At 36.3% G+C, this 20,467-nt stretch overlaps 1 protein-coding gene across 1 annotated transcript in view; it reads left to right on the forward strand.

Annotated features, from left to right (window-relative positions):
* The window catches only part of SACS (sacsin molecular chaperone), a 34,285-nt gene extending 14,096 nt beyond the window's left edge, over nt 1–20,189 (forward strand). Inside the window, exons 8-9 of the mRNA XM_030465966.1 lie at nt 1,971–2,062; nt 6,086–20,189. Of these exons, the coding sequence (XP_030321826.1) occupies nt 1,971–2,062; nt 6,086–17,640 (11,647 nt within the window). The 3' untranslated portion in view covers nt 17,641–20,189. The remainder of the gene's footprint in view (nt 1–1,970; nt 2,063–6,085) is intronic.
* Nucleotides 20,190–20,467: the final 278 nt, after the last annotated feature.

Genomic DNA, 20,467 nt, shown 5'->3' on the forward strand with positions numbered 1-20,467 from the left:
TTTTTTTTCCTTTGACACAGCACTCTTACTTTTAATGAATATTTTAGTACCAAACACTTACTGGTTTCAGGAAATAAGCAGATAGTACTGTGGAAAGAAATGGGCTTGTCTTCTATGTCTGCTCTCCCTTTGTTCTTTCCACTCTCTCTCCAATTAATTTTTTTAACTTGCTTATTTCTCATTTCCGTCAATGTTCCAATTTGGTTCCCATTTCATCTGCCAAAAATGCTTGCACTGGGGAGGGGATTGGAAAGAACAGGCCAGCTGGAATTAATTGCCCTTGGGGTCACTGGGGGAAAGTATGAGTACCACTTTTTATGTCTGTACAGGATTATGCATCTATGAAAGTTTGTTAAATCTGAATCCTTCTCCAAATAATCTCTTAAGAGGCACCTCTTGAAGTCACTCAGACACACAAGCTGCATACCTGGAGCTGTTCCTTCCGATGAAGTGTTACCCATACATATGTTCACAACCCCCTCTCCTTCTCCTTATCCTCAGAGTTCCGCTAATTTACAGATTCTCTGCTTGAGAGAATATGACATCTGGTGTGTACTTTGCTGCTTTTGCTGCCCTATGGACTGTTTCTAAGGGAAGTAGGGATGGGTTGGTTGGAGTGTGCCAATATAGATATTACTAAGGTAAAAGTGCTCCAAGCAAGGTCCTTATGTAAATTGTGATTTAAATATATATATGTAAACAACACATCTTCATGTGAAGCAGTTGGATACAAGCAATTGGTCATCCATGCTGCTTGAGGGAAGTTTGCTTTTTTCAAATCTGTTGCTGTTTTATTATATTCTAAACCCATGATCTTTCTTCTAAACGTTATTTATTAGATTAACACTACTCAGAGCCTTTGATTCTAGTGTTTTTTAAAACATAAGTAAAAAATTTCTTTAGCATCAGTGGTGAGATGATTTCTCTTTTGCTTTTCTTTCACTTTGTTTCTTCTTCCAGTAGTTAAGCCAGTATACTAATACAGAAAACATTCCCATAATGAGACTAACAAATTTTTCTTACAGCCCTGCTTTAGACTAGTCATAAGATACTTTTTTTGGAACTTAATGATACCACTATACCTTACTCAGTTTGTGTTCTGTTGTTAATGGACTTAATTTGGTTAGTCTTGTAAAGCTGATATGAAAGCATTTTATACTAGGGATAAATCTACCTCCTAGCCATGATAATACAGAAATTTGAAATAGTAATGCTCTATTTGCCTCTACTCTTGCCTACAGTAATTATTTTTAATTCTGATGTTATACATATGTTAAATGACTAATGCCTTAAGTTTCAGAACACTAACTTTGGCTCTTTACTTATTCAAATTTGCTTAAAAAGCTGTGGAAGATTGTGGAAGAACAAGAAAGATGCTGTTCTATGTTTATGATGTCAGATTTAAACTGAAGAGTTATTTTTTTCAGGAAGACCAAGGACCTAAAATACTCCTGAATTTGAAGTGCTATCATAAAGGAAGAGCAGGGAAAGGCAGTATGAGATGCTTGGCTACAATAATCTTAACCTCTGTCTGCAGATCTTTTGTAATCCACAGATCCGTGTGAAATCCTTGAGTTGCATGTTCTATTTTTTATATGCTTTCAAGTAGAATCTTTAAGAGACATAGGATAGTAGGTTCTATTTTACCTTTTTTTTTGTTTTGTTAGAATGCAAACAGATGAGAATTTTCTAATCTGAGTTTTTCTATCAAGAGCAAACTTGCTTAGACTGACTTTGCAAAGGAATAGTATTTGAAAGAATTGGTTTCTTAGAACTTGATGCTTCTAAATATGTCATCTTTACATTTCTAAGAAAATGTCCACTGAAAGCCCAATTCTGCATATGTAAGCAATTACTTTCCATGTGACTCAGTTGCCATGTTGGTAGTTTATGTGCAGCAACATAAATAAATCACATGCTTTCCTAAAGTGTATTTTGGGTTTTTTTTGTTTGTTTTATGCTGTGCTTAGGTCCCTCTTTCCTGGCCTAGAAGGAAGGTTACTTTCTGATGACTTGAAGCCTGAGATTCTAGCTGCTTTGAAAGAAGCTGCCAGAAGCCGAGGTAATTTACATCTTCTGAATTTTCATATAGTGAAAGAGATTGATACTGGTTGAACAGACTAGTTCTAAACCCAAGTTTAAAACAATATATGTTTTGAAATGGAGTTCACATAAGTAAGTTGGTAATCTAAAAATATTTAAGATAAATTATGTTGTTTGAATTTGAAATTACACAAATGGAGATTATAAATTAACAAAAAAACAAAAGTGAAGGGAAAAAGGATGAAAAATTATAATGAAAGGTTATTCAGTGTTCAATAATTTTGTGCAAATTCTATTCCTCTACTTAAGATAGGCTGAATTCTCTTTTGCATTTGTAGTACCTGCATATTCAGAATGGTTTTGGTATTGTGTAGCATCACTTATCTCACAATCACAAGTGATTACATCAGTCCATTTTTTAAAAATCAGATGAAACTAGCTTAAGCATCTAGCCTCAAGCATGCTCTATTCCCTGAGCTTTTAATCCAAAGTTAATGACTGTCAGTGTGGACCTAGTGATATATTCCAGTTTTGATCAGCAGACCTGTTGAAGAAGTTTGCTTCATCTATAGATGAGGTGGTTCTATCTTTTACTGCATTCACATTTTTTTTACTTCTTTTCTACTCAGAGTTTGTCTATATCTTTCCAAATCTATATCTTTGTCTTTATCTTTCCAAATCTGTGTATGCAAATGATTGGTAAATTTGAAGTCTGAGTCTCAGAAGTCATCTCCTGGAAACACAATTTGCAAACAAATCACTCTTCAGATTATTGTTAAGTAGTGTGAGTATATGGTGAGACATTTTACTTCTTCCATGTCAAGAAAGTGTTCTTTTCAGAAAAGGATCCTTGTCTCTTCTAAGAAACTGATCCTTAAATAGTTTTTTTAGACTGAAGATACTAGAACCAGACATGACATATAATAAGCAGCTGTCTTAATTTGCTTCTTTTGATGCCTTTTGTCATAGTCTGCAGTCATTCAGTTGCAGTCTCTATTTCTTCAGTCCGACTTCTAACTTTTATTCCCCTTCAATCCTTTATACGTGCTCTGTTTATTATTCTTCTTGTTCAGTTGGAAACCTACTACTTTCTCCATGATTTGGTCACTGCTTCATTGTAAAAAACAGAAAAACAAGGTAATTTTGAGGCTAAGAATATTTTTAATGTATGGCAAAGCATCTATAAAAAAGATTGAAAGAATTAGGAGTGACTTAATGCATAGAGTAAACAGCATAAATATTTAAAGTAATATCAGTTGTACAGGAGGCAGTTAATCAGTGCTGGGGCTTTATTGAATATGACCATCAGCAAGTCTGAATCTGCCATAAAGCAAAACTGTTCTAAAAACAAAAATTGTAAAAGCCTTATGGATGTATTATATGATGGGTGTTGTGTCTGATGTTGCAGTAGAATATGCTTGCTTTAAAGTTTTTATTATTGATTTCTTATCGCTGTTAATTTATTTTGTTTTCATATAGAATATAAGCTTTTGAAAATAGTGGATACTTTAAATTGTGCATCCCAATGCACAACTGGTGCAATGGTGATTATTCTTAATCTAGAATAGAGACATAAGGAACTACTGTTTACCCTATTAGGAACTGCTGAGACTTTAAAAAAAAAAACCAACCAAAATATATAAGAGATCAAGAAAGCCACAGTGAGATTAGATAGATGAAATATGGTATGGAAGACAGGAATGCCCCTTCCTTGTGATGATGCCTTCAATTGACTTTTGAGATGTAGTGTCCTAGACAATTTCTTCCAAGTGTATGTCCCAAATCAGTCCAAAACTATACTTAAATTAAAAACCGGAGCAAACCAACCAAAGCTAAATACAGGCTTGACAGACTATGTGCTTGAATACATCTTAATCAGAAAAAGCAGAGGTGACTGAAGTGAATTGCTCTATCGAGATTGCTCTATATTCATAAAGCAATCCCCCTGCTGAGTTCTAGGACATTTCTTCCCTTCCAGGCTGATGCCTGAGTTGCAACAAAGTCTGTCCTGTCTTTTTAGTTCCTGGGAAGATTTTTGCTCACATTTAAGGTCTTGCTTCTGTCTCCTTCTTCTAGCAGTTTCTTTGAATGACACTTTTCTAGGGACTTGCTCTTGGTTGGTAATATGACTCTCATTGATTAAAAGAACATTTTTTTGCAAATTAATATTACAATTAGAATTCTACATCTTCTAGAAATGCCTAAGGGCTTTTAGATAATCCTTTGCATGATTTTGCCTGATTCTATTTCTATCTCCTCTTAAAGTTACTCTTCATTCAAAAATTTTGCATAATTGTAAAGTGCAGCTGCAATAACGTAAAAGTTTCACGTTATATAAATCATACTTATGAGAGGGGGTTTTGAAATCTTACCTGACAACAATTTTACTCGTGTAACTGTAGAAATTATATTGGAGAGATTCCCCAAACAGTTGCAGAAATAGAAAATTTCTTGTATTATTTCTTTGAGAAAATGAGGTGCCATTCTTTATTGTGTTCTACAAAGACAAGTAGATCTTATTTTTCCTCTCCTCAAATGTGTACTGTATTTTTCTTATTAAAAACTGTTTCTATATTTAGTGTCATAATTTGTAACTTGCAAGCTGTTTTCTAAAAATGAATTTGATTGTATTCTAGCCCAACAGCTTCTCTGGGGATTTTCAGGTATGATTATTAACCAAAGATGTACTGGTTTGGATTGAAGCTTGATATTTGTGTGAGTTTGGTCATTACCTATTCTCATTACCTCAGCTTTCTCGTAAACCAGCGTCTCCAAATAGAGCTGCCAAAAGATAGCTACTAAGGGTAATTATGAACTTAGTTTAAATACAGCTGAGGGAAATGCGTATTGATGAAGAAAACCTTTCAGTTAGGTTATACAGAAACTATTTTTTCATTGGCGTGTTTACATATTTTCTAATAAAATCCCATTCAGGGAGATTTCCAGTATTTTAAAATTATATATGTAATTTTGAAAAGAGTATTTCTAAAGATCTGTGCTCAAATAATGTATTGGAGCTTAGGTTTTAAGTAAATTCTTGTCTTTTTGGCCCAAGTGTTTTCCACTCTCATAAAGCTACGTGTTTACATGTGTTTTCTGTTCAACAGAATTAAGAGAATCCAGAGCTCTCTAGGCATGAAGTGAAAGGAAAACATGCTGAAGGTTATTGCACTCCTGATTTCCAGCAGGGCAGGGAGAGTAGATAATATCTTTAATTGGGCTGCTGCTTACAAAGAAATAGCAGTGCTATCTTGATGGAAGAAATACCTGAAATGTAAATAGATATCTTTCTTCCACTTCTGTCATTGGTGTTGATGTCATTGGGAAGTAGTGTTATTTTTATATTCTGTGCTGGTTTTTTACCCTCAGAGGTTCCATAAGTTTTAAGTATAAGCTGTCTTGATGATAATTAAGATGAGCGCTTTCTCCATAAAAATAAAACCATACATATCTAAATTGAGTTTCAGCACTTCTGGCACAACCAAGTTTTGTTGCTTGTCAGTTTTAGTGTAAGAACATCTGCACCTGAGCTTCTCTTTCCTATATCTAGTATATAGTCTTTCAAATCTATTTGAATCTGCAGTTATAGACAAACAAACAGTGGGTTAGATTCTTATTTACCGCTAGCCAAAGTAGTAAAGAATTAACTAAACAAATTTAGCTTATTAAACAAATAAACTAAACCAATACGTTTGAAACTTCCACTTTGTAAATCCATAGTTGCTGTGTATGCCTGAGAATTCTTGTGTCAAACTAACAAATGTGATAACATAATTATCAGTTTCAGTTTGTTTTGTATTTTTATACTAATATGAATGTATTCACTTTTAATTAACTCCTAAAAGCAGTGGGAGCTGGTATCCCCAGTTCTTTTAACAAACATTTTTCTCCCCTCCAGAAAATATAAAGGCAGGGCACAAGTTATATTTTAATTTTTTTTTCTCTCCCCCCCTCAAAAAACCCCCAGTGCAACACTGAAGTATTTTCTTACATAACTCTTTGTTTTGATGTTCATGGCTTTGCTCTTTTTCTGTAATTTCAGGAAGGCCATGCACTCAGTTGCAGCTTCTGAACCCAGAAAGATTTGCTCGGCTCATTAAAGAAGTTATGAATAACGTGTGGCCTGGCAGAGACATGGTGGTACAGTGGTATCCAGGTTTGGAAGACAAAAATCACCCATCAGTTTCCTGGCTTAAGATGGTCTGGAAGAACCTATATATACATTTTTCTGATGACCTGAGTGTGTTTGATGACATGCCACTTATCCCCAAGACACTGCTGGAGGAAAACCAAACATCAGTGGAACTGGTGAGATTTAGGAATCCATCACCCATCATTCTAGAAGATGAATCTGAGACTCAGCTCCCAGAGTACTTAGCTGATATTGTTCATCAAGTTGGAGGAGTTGTACTTAAGAAGCTGGATATTTCTATCCAACATCCACTTATAAAGAAATACGTGCATCCACCACTACCAAGTGCTGTTTTACAAATAATGGAAAAAATGTCCTTACAGAAACTATGCAGTCAGGTTGCATCCCTTCCATCAACACATAAAGATGCTCTTAGGGCATTCTTAGCTAGTTTAACTGATGCAAGTGAAAAAGAGAAAAGAATTATTCAGGAATTGCTAATATTTAAAAAAATTGAAAACTCATCTGAAAATGTCACTGTTTTTAGTGGGCTAAAAGGTAGTAAGGTATTACACCACACTGCCAAAATTCCTCCTGTTCTAAGATTTTCTGTTCCAATAATTGATGGCAGTGATGAAGCTACAATTCGCTTAGCTAACTTGCTAAAAATAGAACAATTAAAGAGCACAGATTGCTTGAAGTTCATTATAGAAGATATTAGAAGTGATTTTTATTCATACGATGAAACAACGCAGATAATGCAATGGGTTCTTGAAAATCTGACTTTTCTGAAAAATGAGAATACAGATGTGATAGATTGGCTGACATCGTTGAAGTTTATTAAGACTTCGCAGGAAATGATAATGTCAGCAAATGAACTCTTTGATCCTGAGGTGGAAGTTCTGCAAAATTTGTTTTATACTGAGGAGGAAATTTGCTTCCCACCAGTTATTTTTACATCATCAGATATTCTTCATTCTCTGAGACAAATAGGCTTAAAAAATGAGGCTGATCTTGAGGAAAGTGATATTATGAGAGTGGCAAATCAAATTGAAAGTTTGCATGCTAACTCTGACACCAATCATGATTTACTCTTAAGAAAAGCTAGAACTCTTTTGATGATTTTGAATAAAAACCACACACTGCTTAACTCACCTGAAACAAAAGCTGTGCTGAAAAAAATAAAATGGATTCCTGTATGTAAGGAAAGACCTCCAAATTACCCAGGTTCCTTAGTTTGGAAAGGAGATCAGTGTAATCTGTGTTTGCCACCAGAAATGTGTGATGTATCTCATGCCATTTTAGTTGGTTCCTCAGTTCCTCTTATTGAAAATGCACTGCTGGATACACAAAAAGCACTTGGCATCCCCACCAAGCCCAGCATAAAAGCAGTCTTAAAACATTTCAAGGTGGTGGTTGATTGGCACAGTTCTAAAACCTTCAGTGATGAGGACTATTACCAATTTCAGCATATCTTGCTTGAGATCTATGGATTTATGCATGATCATCTAGACGAAGGCAAAGAAGCTTTTAAAGCACTGAAATTTCCTTGGGTCTGGACAGGCAAAACATTTTGTTCCCTCACACAAGCAGTAATAAAGTCAATACCTGATCTTGATCTCCAGCCTTATCTACATTATGTGCCAAAAACTATGGCGAAGTTCCACCAGTTGTTTAAATCTTGTGGTTCAATTGAGGAGTTAACACCAGACCATGTTTCTATGGTCATTCAGAAAATATATCTAAAAAGTGAGCAGTCTCTCTCGGAACAAGAGAGTAAGCAAAATCTGCACATAATGCTGAACATCATAAGATGGCTGTACAGCAATCAGATTCCTGCAAGCCTGCATACACCCATGCCACTATACAGTGGTAAACTTCCATATAAACTAGCAATGAAGCCAATTCATGAGTGCTGTTACTGTGATATCAAAGTTGATGACTTAAATGATTTGCTTGAAGACTCTGTTGAACCAATAATTTTGGTGCATGAAGACATACCTATGAAAACAGCTGAGTGGTTAAATGTCCCATGCCTTAGCACAAGATTGATTAATCCAGAAAATATGGGGTTTGAGCAATCTGGGCAAAGAGAACCTCTGACTGTAAGAATTAAAAACATTTTGGAAGAATACCCTTCCATTTCAGATATCTTTAAAGAGCTTCTTCAAAATGCTGATGATGCTAATGCAACAGAATGCAATTTCCTGATTGACATGAGAAGAAACATGGATATAAGAGAGAATCTTTTGGATCCAGGAATGGCAGCATGTCATGGTCCAGCTTTGTGGTCATTCAATAATTCTGAATTTTCTGACTCTGATTTCCTAAATATAACCCGATTAGGAGAGTCTTTGAAAAGGAGTGAAGTTGACAAAGTAGGAAAATTTGGGCTGGGATTTAACTCTGTGTATCATATCACTGATGTTCCTATTATTTTGAGCCGGGAGTTCATGATTATGTTTGATCCAAATGTTAACCATATCAGTAAGCATATTAGAGATAAATCGAACCCTGGGATCAAAATCAACTGGAGTAAACAACAGAAGAGACTGCGAAAATTTCCCAATCAGTTTAAGCCATTTATAGGAGTTTTTGGTTGCCAGCTGCCACTGACTGTAGAATCTCCATACAGCTACAAAGGAACGCTGTTCAGGCTGTCCTTTAGAACTCAGCAGGAAGCTAAAGTGAGTGAAGTCAGCAGTGCATGTTACAACACAGCAGACATTTACTCTCTTGTGGATGAATTTAGCATTTGTGGTCATAGACTGATAATATTTGCTCAGAGTGTGAATTCCATGGTTTTGAAATACTTGAAAATTGAGGCAGAAGATCCTGGGGTGGCACAAGATGTTGTCACTATAAAAAAAAATCTGTGTTCTTCCAAAGCCTTGACTGCACCAAATGTAAGTGTTTTGAAGGAAGCTGCCAAACTCATGAAGATTTGCAGCAGCAGTAATAAAAAGCTTCCAACTGAAACCCCAAAGTCCTCATGTATCTTACAGATAGTAGTAGAAGAATTCCACCATGTATTCAGGCGGATTGCTGATTTACAGTCTCCACTTTTCAGAGGCACAGAAGATGATCCAGCTTCTTTCTTTGAAATGGCTAAATCAGGACAGGTAAAAAGATCAGCTGATGAATTGCCACAGAAAACTGTAGATTCAACAACATGGCTCATATGTTCTTGCATGGACACTGGAGATGCTTTAAAATTTTCATTACATGAAAGTGGTCGAAGATTAGGTCTTGTTCCCTGTGGTGGAGTAGGAGTGTTGCTGTCTGAAACTCAGGATCAAAAGTGGATTGTGAAACCTAATTGCAACAACATAGGTGAAGTATACTGCTATTTACCTCTGCGAATAAAAACAGGCTTACCTCTTCATATAAATGGCTGCTTTGCAGTTACTTCAAATCGGAAAGAAATCTGGAAAACAGACACAAAAGGAAGATGGAACACAGTATTCATGAGGAATGTTATTGTAAAAGCCTACATAGAAGCACTTTGTGTTCTACGTGACATGGCAATCAATGGCGAGCTAGTTGACTACAGTTACTGTGCAGTGTGGCCAGATCCTGATGCAGTTCATGATGATTTTTCTGTTATTTGTCAAGGTTTTTATGAAGACATAGCTCATATGAAAAGCAAAGAAGGGATCAAAGTGTTTTCTGATGGTTTCTCTTGGGTTTCCATGAAGAATGTAAGGTTTTTAGATGACTCTATACTGAAACGACCAGATGTTGGACCATCAGCCTTCAAGATCTTTCTGAAGTACCTCAAGAAAACAGGTTCAAAAAATCTGTGTGCTGTAGATCTCCCATCTTGGGTAAAGACAGGATTTGAAGAAGCAGGATGCAAAGGCATCTTATTGGAGAACACTTTCTCTGAGAAACAGTTCTTTTCTGAGGTTTTTTTCCCCAATATTCAGGAGATTGATGCCGAGCTGCGTGATCCTTTGATGCGTTATGTTCTCAATGAAAAAGTTGAGGAGTTCTTGGGAATTCTTCGTGTTACTCCATGTATTCCCTGTTCATTGGGTGGACATCCATTAGTCACACCATCAAGACTGATCCATCCTGAAGGAAGAGTTGCAAAGTTATATGATGCCGAAGATGGAAGATTTCCTTATGGCACCACTCAGGATTATCTTAACCCAGTTATTTTGGTTAAACTTGTTCAGTTGGGGATGGCTAAAGATGATATTTTATGGGAAGATCTGATTGAACGTGCAGAGTCAGTAGCTGAAGTTAACAAGATTGATCATGCTGCAGCTTGTCTCAGAAGCAGTATTATATTGAGTCTTATTGATGAAAAACTAAAATCTAGGGATCCTAGAGCAAAAGAATTTGCTGCAAAATGTCAGACTATCCCTTTTCTTCCTTTCCTTAGCAAACCAGCTGGCTTCTCACTGCACTGGAAAGGCAGTGATTTTCAGCCTGAAGAAATGTTTTCAGCAATTGATCTTTTTACTGCTGATTATCAAGATATAGTTTGCCTAATGCAACCAATTCTCAATGAAAATTCCCACTCCTTTAAAGGTTGTGGTGCCTTGTCATTAGCTGTCAAAGAATTTTTGGGTTTACTGAAGAAACCAGATGTTAATATGGTCATGAATCAGTTAGAACAAGTTGCAAAATCATTTGATGGAATCACGTTATATCAAGAAAATATCACTAATGCTTGTTACAAATATCTCCATGAAGCGATGTTACAGAATGAATCAACAAAAGCCATGATAACCGAGCAACTGACAAGCTGTAGTTTTATTCTGGTTGAGAATGTGTATGTAGATCCAACAAAAGTGTCTTTTCATTTGAATTTTGAAGCAGCACCCTATCTTTATCAGTTGCCCAATAAGTACAAAAATAGTTTCCGTGAGCTGTTTGAAAGTGTAGGTGTAAGACAAGCTTTTACAGTTGAAGATTTTGCTGTAGTTCTAGAATTAATAAATCAGGAAAGAGGGAACAAACAACTAACAGAAGACAACTTCCAGCTTTGCAGGAGAATAGTTAGTGAAGGAATATGGGGACTCATTAGAGAGAAGAAGCAGGAATTTTGTGAGAAAAAGTATGGTGATATCTTGCTACCCGATACTCATCTTGCACTTCTGCCTGCAAAATCTTTATGTTACAATGACTGTCCGTGGATTAAAGTTAAAGACACAACTGTTAAATACTGTCATGGTGATATTCCAAGAGAAGTTGCAGTAAAGCTTGGAGCGATACCAAAACGCCATAAAGCTTTAGAAAGATATGCATCCAATATCTGTTTTACTCCCCTTGGAACAGAATTTGGCCAGAAAGAAAAATTGACCAGTAGAATTAAAAGCATTCTTAATGCTTACCCTTCAGAAAAAGAAATGCTGAAGGAGCTCCTCCAGAATGCAGATGATGCAAAAGCTACAGAGATCTGTTTTGTGTTTGATCCCAGACAGCATCCAGCTGATAGAATATTTGATGAGAAATGGGCACCACTTCAAGGACCAGCACTGTGCGTTTACAACAATCAGCCTTTCACAGAAGATGATATTCGAGGAATTCAGAATCTTGGAAAAGGTACAAAAGTAGGAAATCCCTGTAAAACTGGGCAATATGGTATAGGCTTCAATTCAGTTTATCACATTACTGATTGTCCTTCTTTCATATCTGGCAATGACATACTTTGCATTTTTGATCCTCATGCTCGGTACGCACCAGGTTCAACATCAACAAGTCCTGGCCGCATGTTTAGAGATTTAGATGCAGATTTCAGAACACAGTTCTCGGATGTACTTGACCTCTATTTAGGAAACCACTTTAAATTGGATAATTGCACCATGTTTAGGTTTCCCCTTCGAAATGGAGAAATGGCAAAAGTATCAGAAATTTCCTCAGTTCCGTGCTCGGATAGAATGGTCCAAAATCTTTTGGATAAGCTGCGTACAGATGGAGCAGAACTCCTAATGTTTTTGAACCATATGGAAAAGATTTCTATTTGTGAGATAGAAAAATCAACAGGAGCACTGAATGTGCTGTATTCTGTGCAAGGCAAAATCACTGATGGAGACAGACTGAAGCGAAAGCAATTCCATGCATCTGTAATTGACAGTGTAACTAAGAAAAAGCAGCTAAGTGAAATACCTGTGCAACAGATTACTTACACAATGGATACCGAAGACTCAGAAGGAAATCTTACAACTTGGTTAATTTGTAACAGGTCAGGCTTTTCTGCCATGGAAAAGGTATCCAAAAGTGTGGTTTCAGCCCACAAGAATGAGGACATTACTCTTTTTCCACGTGGTGGGGTAGCAGCTTGTATCACTCATAATTACAAAAAACCCCACAGAGCGTTCTGTTTCTTACCATTGTCCTTAGAAACTGGGTTACCTTTTCATGTGAATGGACACTTCGCTCTGGATTCTGCAAGAAGGAATCTGTGGCGTGATGATAATGGTGTTGGAGTAAGAAGTGACTGGAATAGTAGCCTAATGACAGCTCTGATAGCACCAGCCTACGTTGAACTGCTGATTCAGCTGAAGAAACGATATTTTCCAGGCACCGATCCTACCGTATCAGTGCTGCAGAACACACCTATTCATGTTGTGAAAGACACTTTGAAAAAATTTCTGTCCTTTTTTCCAGTTAATAGACTTGATATTCAGCCAGATTGGTATTGCTTAGTGAAAGCAGTTTACAGTTGCATTCATGAAGATTTGAAGCGTCTTCTACCTGTTATGCGAGCTCCAAATATTGATGGTTCTGATTTGCATTCTGCTGTTATCATCACATGGGTTAACATGTCTACTGTGAACAAAGGTAGGCCATTCTTTGACAATTTACTACAAGATGAATTGCAGAATCTAAAAAATACAGAATACAATATCACAACGCGGAAGACGGTGGCTGAGAATGTTTACAGGCTCAAGCATTTACTCTTAGAAATTGGATTTAATTTGGTATATAACTGTGATGAAACTGCAAATCTTTACCACTGTTTGGTAGATGCAGATATTCCTGTCACCTACGTGACACCTGCTGATGTCCGGTTATTTTTGATGACATTTTCCTCTCCAGACTCTAATTGCCACATTGGAAAATTACCCTGTCGTCTTCAGCAGACAAATTTGAAACTATTTCATAGTCTCAAACTTCTTGTTGACTACTGTTTTAAAGATGCAGAAGAAAATGAAATCCAAATTGAGGGCTTGCCACTCCTTCTCACTCTTGACAATGTTTTGCAAATTTTTGATTCAAAGCGACCAAAGTTCTTAACGACATACCATGAGCTAATTCCATCTCGCAAGGATCTCTTTATGAACACATTGTATTTGAGATACAACAATATTCTTCTTAACAGTGAAGTAGCAAAAGTCTTTGATATCACAAGTTTCGCTGAATTGCTATCATCTGTGTTGCCGAGAGAATATAAAACTAGAAACTGTATGAAATGGAAGGAAAACTTTGCAAGTGAATCTTGGCTTAAAAGTGCCTGGCATTTTATTTGTGAGTCTATAAACATTAAGGAAGAGCAAGAAGATACAGAAGCAAAATTTGATGATGTTGTTGACACTTTGAAGGACTGGACTTTGCTGCCAGGTGTGAAATTCACTGTCTCAGCTAATCATCTTGTTGTGCCAGAGTGTGATGTTCTGCTGCCCCTCAGCATTATGCATATAGCTGTTTTTCCAAATGCCCAGAGTGATAAAGTCTTCCATGCTTTGATGAAAACAGGCTGTATTCAGCTGGCATTGACCAAAATTTGCTCTAAAGACAGCGCTTTAGTGCCTTTGTTGTCAGGACGTACAGCCAATATAGATAGTCCTTCAAGCATTCTGAAAGCCATACAATATATGGTACAGACATCAACTTTTAGGACGGAAAAGTTAGCAGAAAGTGACTTTGAGGCTCTCTTAATGTACTTCAATTGCAATTTATGTCATTTGACATCTCAGGAGGACATCAAAATTTTAAAGTCTCTTCCTTGCTATAAATCGATCAGTGGCCGCTACATCAGCATTTCAAAATACGGGACATGTTATGTTCTCACAAAAAGCATCCCATCAGTAGAAGTAGACAGATGGACACAGTCGACCTCATCAGGTTTTCTTGAAGAGAAGGTTCATTTGAAAGATTTGTATACCTTGCTTGGCTGCATCTCCGTGGATGATCTTGAAGTGTACTTGAAACATCTTTTGCCAAAAATTGAAAATCTGTCTTACGATGCAAAATTAGAACACTTGATCTACTTAAAGAATAGGCTAACTAGCATTGAAGAAAGTTCAGAAATGAAAGAACAGCTGTTTGAAAAGCTTGAAAGCATTTTGATCATTCATGATGCAAGCAATAGATTAAAACCGGCAAAATACTTTTATGACAGGACTGTTAAAGTCTTTGAAGTTATGCTTCCTGAAAAATTCTTTATACCTCAAGACTTCTTTAAGAAACTAGAGCAACTTACAAAACCAAAAAATCAAGCTGCATTCCTTCCATCATGGGTGACTTTTCTACGATGTATTGGATTGAAATTCATCATTTCCCAGCAACAGTTACTACAGTTTTCGAAGGAGATCAGCATGCGAGCAAATACAGAAAACTGGTCTAAAGAAACACTACAGAATACTGTCGATGTCCTTCTTCATCACATATTTCAAGAAAGAACTGACCTTTTGTCAGGGAATTTTCTGAAAGAATTGTCATTAATTCCTTTTCTCTGCCCTGAACGAGCTCCAGCAGAATTTGTTAGATTTCACCCTCAATATCAAGAAGTTAATGGGACACTTCCTCTTATACGATTCAACGGGGCACAGGTGAATCCTAAATTCAAACAGACTGATGTGTTGCAGTTACTGTGGACTTCATGTCCCATTCTTCCAGAGAAAGCAACACCTTTAAGCATCAAAGAGCAAGAGGGAAGTAGTCTTGGTGCACAAGAACAACTTGAGCAAGTTTTAACTATGCTTAATGTTAATCTGGACCCACCCCTTGACAAGGTTATCAATAACTGCAGGAACATATGCAATATAACAACTTTGGATGAGGACATGGTGAAAACTAGGGCCAAGGTCCTAAGAAGCATTTATGAATTTCTTAGTACAGAGAAAAGGGAATTCCGCTTTCAGCTTCGAGGAGTTCCTTTTGTAATGGTAGAAGAAGGTTGGAAGCTCCTTAAGCCTGAAGAGGTGGTAATAAACCTTGAGTATGAATCTGATTTTAAGCCTTATCTTTACAAACTTCCTTTAGAACTTGGTACTTTCCATCAGCTATTTAAGCATTTGGGTACTGAAGATATCATTTCAACAAAGCAGTATGTTGAAGTTCTAGGTCGCATATTCAAGAACTCAGAAGGAAAGCAATTGGATCCTAATGAAATGCGCACAGTTAAAAGAGTAGTTTCTGGCCTGTTCAAAAGTCTTCAGAATGATTCTGTCAAGGTTAGGAATGACCTTGAGAACATGAGGGATTTTGCCCTCTACCTTCCCAGTCAAGGTGGTAGGTTGGTAAAGTCTAGTATCTTGGTTTTTGATGATGCACCCCACTACAAAAGCAGAATCCAAGGCAACATTGGTGTGCAAATGCTTGTTGATCTTAGCCAGTGTTACTTAGGCAAAGACCATGGATTTCATACTAAACTGATAATGTTATTCCCTCAGAAACTGAGGCCTCGCTTACTTAGCAGTATTCTTGAAGAACAGTTGGATGAAGAGTCTCCCAAAATTTGTCAGTTTGGAGCATTATGTTCTCTGCAAGGAAGGTTACAGTTGCTGTTGTCTTCAGAACAATTCATCACAGGACTCATTAGGATTATGAAGCATGAAAATGACAATGCATTTTTAGCTAATGAAGAAAAAGCAATAAGACTTTGCAAAGCTTTGAGAGAAGGTTTGAAAGTTTCCTGTTTTGAGAAGTTGCAAACAACATTAAGAGTTAAAGGTTTCGCTCCCATTCCCCACAGCAAAAGTGAAACATTTGCTTTCCTGAAGAGATATGGAAATGCAGTAATATTGCTTTATATACAGCATTCTGACAGCAAAGACATAAATTTCCTGTTAGCATTAGCAATGACTTTAAAATCTGCAACTGACAACCTGATTTCTGATACCTCATATTTAATTGCCATGCTCGGATGTAATGATATCTACCGGATCAGTGAGAAGCTCGACAGCTTGGGAGTGAAGTATGACTCTTCTGAGCCATCAAAACTTGAACTACCAACTCCTGGCACTCCTATACCAGCTGAAATTCACTATACACTTCTCATGGATCCAATGAATGTATTTTATCCTGGTGAATATGTTGGTTACCTTGTTGATGCTGAAGGTGGTGATATATATGGATCATATCAACCAACTTACACCTATGCAATCATTGTACAAGAAGTAGAAAGAGAAGATGATGAAAATCCCAGTTTTCTGGGGAAGATTTACCAGATTGATATTGGATATAGTGAATACAAAATAGTGAGCTCTCTTGATTTATACAAATTTTCAAGACCAGAGGAAAGTTCTCAAAGCAGGGATAGCACACCTACCACCCCAACAAGTCCTACGGAATTTCCAGCACATGGACCGAAGATGATTCCACCTCTCTTCCCTGGTAGAGAGAGCCACAAAACAGTCTCCTCAAAACATCACTCTCCAAAAAAGTTGAAGTCAAACTCGTTGCCAGAAATATTACGAGAAGTGACATCTGTGATTGAACAGGCTTGGAAGCTTCCAGAGTCTGAAAGAAAAAAGATCATTAGGAGGTTGTATCTTAAATGGCATCCTGATAAAAATGCAGAAAATCTTGATATAGCCAATGAAGTTTTCAAACATTTACAAAATGAGATTAACAGGCTAGAAAAACAAGCCTTTATGGATCAAAATATGGACAGAGCCACAAGAAGACCATTTTCATCTGCTTCTCGATTTCAGTCCGATAAATTTTCATTTCAGAGATTTTATACTTCATGGAATCAAGAAGCAACAAGCCACAAATCTGAAAGGCAACAGTATAAAGAAAAGGGTCCATCTTCCACAGGGACATCTTATTCCCAACGCTTTTTCGTCCCACCTACTTTCCGGTCTGTTGGGAACCCTGTGGAGGCACGTCGGTGGCTTAGGCAGGCCCGAGCTAACTTCTCAGCTGCAAGAAATGACCTCCATAAAAATGCTAATGAATGGGTATGCTTTAAGTGCTACCTTTCTACTAAACTAGCCTTGATTGCAGCTGACTATGCTGTGAAGGGCAAATCTGACAAAGATGTAAAACCAGCAGCCCTTGCACAAAAGATAGAGGAATACAGTCAGCAGCTTGAAGGCCTTTCAAATGATGTTCAGACATTGGAAGCTTATGGAGTAGATAGCTTAAAAACTAGGTATCCCGACTTACTTCCTTTTCCACAGATTCCCAATGATAGGTTTACTTCAGAAGTTGCCATGAGAGTGATGGAATGTACTGCTTGTATCATAATAAAACTTGAAAACTTTATACAACAAAAAGTCTAAGAGATTTGAACAGGGCAAGGAACTCTTGTGGCAAGAGCTTAGGTATTTCATGTGATGCAATGCAAATGGGGTTGTGCAGATTACTGAACATCCAAGAGGTTACACGTTGCCAAGCAGTTCAGAAATGTAGTGCACAAAGGTGGATGGTACTGAAATACTTAGAATTAAGGTTTATTTAAATGGGATTTTTTTAAAACTGAGCCTGCTGTATAAGCAAACTGCAAACCATGAATATTTTTTAAAATTTGCAGGGAAACTGAGCTGCAAAAATTAACTGTATGTACAATATTGTGATTAATTGGCATATTATTGAACTGCACTTTATATAACCAAAGCTTAGTTTTCTGTTAGATGAAGCCTGTAATTATAACTCCTTGTTAGATTTTCTTTCATTTAATGTAACATTTCAAAACAGTAATGTCAGTTTTCAATGTACAAAAGACTGGACACATAATAAGAAATGGGAGGTGGGATGGAAATTAAAATAATTTTGGAGGTGTTGCTCCAAAGCATTTCTGTTTTCTTTTGTGTTCTGTGGACATTTGTGTCACTCATAGTATTATTCTTATCAGCTGGATCTGATTATAAATCTGCTGCCACATCACATTGTGAACCTTTGAAGGACAGTTTAGTACCTGGGAACTGGTACAGTTATTTTAATGCTGAAAAATGATACTTGATTTAACACGCAACTTCACGTCATGCATTGATTGCATTTACATTATTATGAAATAATTATTTAATTTACTTTTTTTTTTCTAGAGCCTGTCCACTTTTGTTTAAAGAAAAATGCATGTTGGTGATACAAAATTGTTGAACGTTGTTGTATGTTTTATGCTTTTTTTGAACACCAAAACTCAGTTCTCAGATGTCTAATTGTTGAGTTTCTTTTTCTTCTTTTTTTTTCCTGAGTGTGTGTCTTCATGTTTGGACATACCTGTATATACTTCCACAAGTAAACACCCATAATAGTAAAATTCAGTAAGCCATTTTTGGTGTACACTGAGCACTGGTTTTTGTTACATGTTTAAAGGTGCTGCAATGTAAGGCTCTTATTATTTGGTGTTCACTACGGCCCCAGACAAGTCTGATTTTTAGTTCACACTTTCTTTTCTGGTTTGTAATACTTCTGGTAATGTCATGCAATATGTCCAACATAAAGTATTTGTAAAAAAAAACAAACAAAACCTAAAAAATAATAAAAATTATATAGAAGTATAATGTTAAATGGAAGGATTTTTCATTTTTCTTTGCTGGATCAGCCACGTGTAACGTAAATGCCAAGTATTTTTCCAGTGACATGCTATTACAGTTGTTTAATTGACAGCACAGTGAAACTGTAAATGAACTTGAAGAATACAGAAAAACAAACAAAAAAAAACCCCAGCAATGAGCTTGCAGGGCTGATACAGCTGTTATAGTGTTGTCATCCAAAAATAAAGTCATGTTGAAAGCTTGTTTGGTTTGTCCAAATTACCAAATGCTTGTTCTCTTTTGAAAAAAACATGTAAATGGGAGTGGGAAGAAATTAGATGTTTGGGAAGTCATAGGTCCTCTGATTGTGAAGCCCTATTATTATTTCTGCTAATAAAATATTAAGTGCCATAATTTTAATAAAGAAAAATGCAAACATAAATTTCAGTCTAATGTGTTTTGGTTTTGTAAAGCAGTCTAAATCTTATTTCAAGCTTTCTTGTATATAGGTAAATACACACTATCTTTTAAATTCATTCTAAATAAGTGTACAAATATTGAAAAACATTTTCTTGTAATGACAAATGTTTGCAGTTTTCTCAAAAAAACGTTCATTTTGCTGATTTTGTTTTTTCCAATAAATAGCGTGTGAGCAAAACACAAATCCTGGTGTGCCATGAAGTAAATCAGTTCTGTTAATTCTCTATGTTTTTAAAACAGATTCCTTTGTGGCTCTTGCTTACTTTGTGTATTAAGTGTATGAATAGTGTTCAGGGTAAGCAAAATACTAACAAAAGGAAACAGTTCTCATTGTTTTTCTGTTTAAATGGAGCTAAAACATAACGTAACATGGAAACAAGGAACAGAAGAGCAACATGATTACTTTCCCATTTTTAGAAGGAAATGTTTTTTTTTAAGTGCATAACTGTATTTTGTAAGCAACTTATGTTGCCTTCCCAGTATTATGAACCATTAAAATGACATTGCAGAATTGAACTATTTTGTTATGTTTTATTTTGTCTCTTTTGTATATATATTGTTGAGTGCTGACACTGTGAGGAAGAAAATGGTCTAACATTTTGGCAAGCTAATGGTCTGAATTAACTTTAAATATTCAGTCAAGGTGAGCAAGAAAACCTGAATCATATAGAAAAGTGAATTTATTCTGTTATTCTAGGTTGATCCATCAATCAGTTGCAGTAAAATTGCATATGGCCACAGAGAGACAGGAAAGAATGGTGTCTCAATTGGAAGCCTCATACTTTCTTTTTTTTTCATTTGTTTAACTCACCATAACAGCTGGCCTAAATAAAGAGGTTTATGAGACTAGGAAATGATATTGTTATTGAAACTGATTTCATAATTCTAACTTAATCCTTGCTTTGAAATAAATAAACACAGAAACGTTTAATTCATGCTTCCTTTGGCTTAGCTAGGAGCCTTGGGAAATGAGGAATAATGTATTTGTTCCCCTTGGAGAGGGAATCTTAGAAGAGTCAGTATGTCACGATTCCTTATCAAGAGTCAGCAGACGTAAATATGAGTATGTAGTTTCCACAAAAATACATTTTTGAAGTAATTTTGCACATTGCACAAGTTCACGTGAGAGAAAATGTCTTTTCAGACAGATATC

Source organism: Calypte anna, chromosome 1 (assembly GCF_003957555.1).
Source record: "Calypte anna isolate BGI_N300 chromosome 1, bCalAnn1_v1.p, whole genome shotgun sequence".
In the NCBI taxonomy this organism is placed as follows: domain Eukaryota; kingdom Metazoa; phylum Chordata; class Aves; order Apodiformes; family Trochilidae; genus Calypte; species Calypte anna.